Here is a 5,021-nt window from a genome sequence, read left to right as displayed (position 1 = left end):
ACTCCTTTCCGCACTGACCCACGCGCCCGCAAGGTTTGTTAAAGAATAGTGCCTTTTTTTTTTTTTGCTTCTATAAAAAAACAGCCAGTACAAAACAGACTTGACTTGGCTCCGGGTGGTCGTGGTGTGGGCGAAGCACTTTGGTTCGTTCACGTCGTCCGCTTTTGGACGTGTGCGTGTTCGTGCTAAGCCTAGTAGACCACTTCTACCTCGTCAGCTCTAACAATCGCTCATACGAATCGTCTGCTCGTGGCTATGCGTACTCGCTCAGAGCTAAGGAGCCGCTAGCATCCGATTATCGGTCTATCGGTATTTCCCCAAGTTTTAAAGCTTCTGCTGCTTCGATATCCTCGGCTGTCTGTTTCCCAGGTGGTAATGAATCGGTGGCTATGTTCCGTGAACTTAATCGTCGTCCTCTTGTTCTCATTGCGGCGATCCATCATGGCAACAGCACCGGAATCACAGACCACAAGCGGAGCATCCTGGGATGCCCCTGAATGGGCCACGTACGGAGATGCTCTCAGGATTGCCCAATGCCAAGCCTACTGCCTCGATCAGGTGAGTGTTACTTCATTCTCAAGGACAGCGTGTGCAAGCGAGGACAAGTGGAGGAAGTCTATAGATACCGCAAACGCCGTTCGTAGTGTCTTGAGTTTGTGTGCGTGCGTGTGTGTGCTTGCACGTGCTGTCTTTAAAATGAATACAAACCAACCAGCTGAGCCCTTTGTTATTCTGAAGTGAGTACAACTGCCTTCAGGGGTGTGCGTAGTACTTTGTGCAGAGTGAAAAGATGGTATCCACAGACAAAGAAAGAAGAGTGGCATTTTGCACCGTCAGCTTTCTTTCACTTCCTTTACATGACAGGTACGGTTAGTGATTCTGCTGTGGAAACTTCACTTCAATCCTGAAGTGCGAATCATATGAATATGCGGGACCCGTTTGTACTTATCAAACTGTGCAGCGTATCGTTTATCTAGATATGGTGGAAAGGGGGAGGGGCAACCTTTTCTTTTTTTTTTGCTCTGAAATGTTATTTTCCTTCTCGTAGGTACACCCATTCATAGATGTATATTTTACCTGAACGCTGGAGCGTCGATCACCCAGTCAATAAGCGTCGTATAACCAAGAACAGCGGTGAAATGAACGAGAATACTTGCATATGCCTGATGAACTGTGTAGCTGCCAGGAAGTTCCGACAACGGAAACCGGTGCTTATTGGCATGAGTGCTAGCGCGTTCAGGTTAATCAAATGGGCGGCTATACATACTATCACACTGACCGCATTTTAATCGGGGCAAAAAAGAAGGTTGTCTTTAAACTTAAGCCTTTGACCACTTAGCCTAAGCTGTCACCCTTCATTTTCTGGGTTGCAGTATTTAGTTCTGAAACTCGCAGTTGTTGACACTTCGTTGATTAGTTTATAGGCGCGAAGGCCCCAGGACAGTAGGAAACGTCATGTGGTATCGGTATCGTCATGTGGTGGTATGTAGTATAAAAGACGACAGGAAGAGCACTAGTCTCATCGCCTTTCGCGTGTCACACATGTCAGGTGTTCACCTACTTACCCTTGCCTACTAAGGAGTTCTTATAAAGGGCCGACAAGAGATGCACACTACATTATCTGATAGAAAAGAACATTATCACAGCGGATTTCGTTATCGTTGTGGCCTGTGCATTCACGCCGATGCCGTCACAAAGGCCGACCCCTCCTGGGTTCGGTATAGTTATCAGAAGAAAGAAAACTTGAATCACTGTAGTTTAAACACACATAGGTCACTTCAGTTTTTTTATTTTATGAATTTTTTTTGTCGGCTGATCCGCATTCTGTCGCTTAGTTTGCTCTGGCCGTCGTAGAATAGTTGAATTAAAGGAAGTACTTGTTAGGGTGAGTTGGCATTCATGATTCAGGGTGATTTAGTTTTTCAGAAAACCGCTATCCCGAGTAAAAAGACGCTAGAAATGCGAACTGATGAACGACTAACCAAAATCTTGTGAATAATTACCCTGGCGACAGATCCGGTACCCCGCAATGGCAACGAGAAAGGTATCAACGCCTCCTCTATTTTATTAATGCCAGCCAAATGCGCCTGATCGTTCACCACCCTCTCCTCAAGCCCTTCCTCCTCTTGCCCATCGCTTAGCCTTCGCGTGCGCTTTGCTGTCAGGGGGAGTGAGCCCCCTCATGCCTCACGACGGAAATCATACGAATTATAATTTTCGTTTAGTTGTGTGCTGATTCGTGGGGCGGCGTCTTGCATTCTTCCTGTTCACTATGTTGGCGGTCACGGTGGCTCTGTAAAAGATACGGTGTTTTGAGATAGCATGTCGCCTTTCGTGGCGCTATGTGGAATGGAAAAGCGTCACTGCAACGCTAGCACATGAGCTGCGCCGTGATAAGGTAGCGGCGTTGCTTCGAGCCACAAAAAGGAGCACGAAGGATCAAATCTGACAGACGTACGGTATTGCAGTGGGAAACAAGTACATCGCATCTCCGGTGGAAAGTGCTCGGAAGCTCGTGTGGCGCAAGCAGCGTGACCCCTCATGTAGCGTCGCATCACGACCATTCCCTGAACTAAGGCGGACCGATGGCTCTTGTTGATAAGCGAGCGTTTGCACTGGCATCGAAAGAAATAAAAGAGGCGTTGATGGTATCAAGATTGCGTCGCGCGACGTCATTAAACACAACAGCACCCTTCAGCTTTCATATATTTTCATGTCACTAACATTTCGCTCTAGATAACTGTCACGAAGAAAAGGTAACGTCATATCGTGATGTCAATCGCGACGTACCAGATTGCCGGAATTTGTGACGTTGTCATATGAAATCTTCGCTCGGTTAAAGGTGGGTGAATCTCGGCGTTAGCGCACGAGATGCAGAAAATCTGGTGGGGAGGGAGGAGGAGAGAAGACGATGCAATCGGCTTGAGAACGCCAAATCATTTTGATAAGTGTGCCGTAGGAGCAAAAAAAAAAAAAAAAACTTTGCATGTGCTTTTCTTGCCGTTGCGTGACGCTGCTGCATTAAAAGTGAAATTAGCAGTGCGGGTGACGGAACGCAATTATAAGTACACAGTAAAGGCGCCCGATGCCGTCCTGTGTACGTTCACCCTCTGCTCCCCGTTTACGGCAGTGTGCTGAAAACGAAGAAGGGAGGAGGGGGTTGGATTGGAGCACAGTGCCTCGATGCGCACCACGCCCCCGCTCCATCGATACACTCTAGATTGGATTGCTCAGACTACCCTAAACTTTTTGTTTTCTATTTTGCACCTGTATCTGTATCGCCAGAAAGAACGCTCTACAGAGCGTCCTTTCTGTCGTGGGTTCTTTTCCTAAGCTATTCCACGCTCCCGTAAGCAAGAATGACATGCAAACGCACACACGAAGACATAGTATCGAACGCCCCCCGCCCACCCAAATATATTGGCTATGCGCTACTGGTACTACATAATTGTTCTACTACTTTTGCCAGTCAACGCTGCTTTCAACGCAGAACGTATTCATCCAAAAAGTTTTTTTTCAATCTTTCCTTATGCGGCAGTGTGTCTTTTCGCCCTTGCGCTGTAAAAGCCCATCCAAGAAACATCACTGAAATGGCGTCTCTTTGTTTCCGGCACGCTTGCTTCCGGATCCAGCAGAGAATAGCAGCACTTTCCGCTTGTCTGAGAACGAAGAGGTGGCGTTGTTTGTCGGCCGTGAATTATTTCCTCCTCCTTTAACTGCTTTTCGTTGTCAGAGCACACAAACGAATGGCTTTAGAGATTGCCGCTACAGACCTTAAAAGACTGGGGTTCTTGAATACAGAGCTACAATCACGCAGGCCACGCAGAATCAGTCACTTCAAAGAGTTTGCTCATGGAAAGCTCTACCTCGAATCCAACTGTGCTTTCCGATTTTAATAGATGTAACTGAAATAAAACTTACCAAAAAACCAACTGGACTTATTTGAAAAAAAAAAAAGTTTTTTTTTATAGATAATGTTTTGTTGTAGTCAGCGACTTCTTCTTATTCGTTTACTTTAAAATTGTTACACCGATATCGTATTCAGGAGATTGCTCACTCATACCTTATTGCAATGTGGACTTAAGGAGATTGCTCACTCATACCTTATTGCAATGTGGACTTAAACATACCGAATGGGCAAGTAACACTTGTCAATAAGTAAAAAGAAAATTTCCGCAGGTAGATTGATGAGGATTGCCGTAAGTGAGCATCACTTCATTCACGCAGTCACAATTAATCTTTGTATTATTGTATATACGTGTTTTGACGAGAAGAAAACCCGGTTTCTTTTTTTTTTGTTGGTAATGGTGTGTTTTCTTTTAGGCAATGTAAGTAACGGGACGTATAGCGAGCGTGGATAGTTAAGGGGGATATATGAACTACTATTGACTCATTTTCTGCACTAAAAAAGTGCAGTATCGCGACTAACTTTGTCTCCAGATATGCTGCTTGCGTTCATTTTCTTGAATGGTCGAGATTTAGCTTAGCTTTTGATAACAAGAAATACACCGATTGGCGTGGCTTGGTGTTGCATTCTGAAAGTTATCGAGCGGAGAATGCTAAATAAAGCAAATTCCTATACCAGTAGTGACAATTATTTTTTTTTGACAATTGATAAGACTGAAAAGATTGATCTTTTGTTATAAGATACCACTGGCTTCTCTGCACACGTCTTTAATTTCACGTTGTCTTCAACTGAGAGTGGATGAAGGCTAATCGTTCCTGCAGTTCATGGAACCTCTAACATGGACATCTACGACGAACGACATTTCGGACGAATTTCTCTTGCCTCCCAAGTGTGAAATGGAGCCTTGCCGAGAGGTACACGTATATAATATTGATCAATATCTATCTATCTATCTATCTATCTATCTATCTATCTATCTATCTATCTATCTATCTATCTATCTATCTATCTATCTATCTATCTATCTATCTATCTATCTATCTATCTATCTATCTATCTATCTATCTATCTATCTATCTATCTATCTATCTATCTATCTATCTATCTATCTATC

The 5,021-nt window shown here is 44.5% G+C and overlaps 1 protein-coding gene across 1 annotated transcript in view; it reads left to right on the top strand.

The window, feature by feature from the left end:
* Positions 1 to 338: 338 nt before the first annotated feature.
* Positions 339 to 5,021, top strand: part of LOC119179434 (tyrosine-protein kinase receptor torso) — a 53,209-nt gene continuing 48,526 nt past the window's right edge. Inside the window, exons 1-2 of the mRNA XM_075868467.1 lie at positions 339 to 558; positions 4,729 to 4,821. Of these exons, the coding sequence (XP_075724582.1) occupies positions 376 to 558; positions 4,729 to 4,821 (276 nt within the window). The 5' untranslated portion in view covers positions 339 to 375. The remainder of the gene's footprint in view (positions 559 to 4,728; positions 4,822 to 5,021) is intronic.

This window comes from Rhipicephalus microplus, chromosome 7 (assembly GCF_043290135.1).
Source record: "Rhipicephalus microplus isolate Deutch F79 chromosome 7, USDA_Rmic, whole genome shotgun sequence".
Lineage (NCBI taxonomy): Eukaryota > Metazoa > Arthropoda > Arachnida > Ixodida > Ixodidae > Rhipicephalus > Rhipicephalus microplus.
This window is presented reverse-complemented; position numbering and strand designations above follow the sequence as displayed.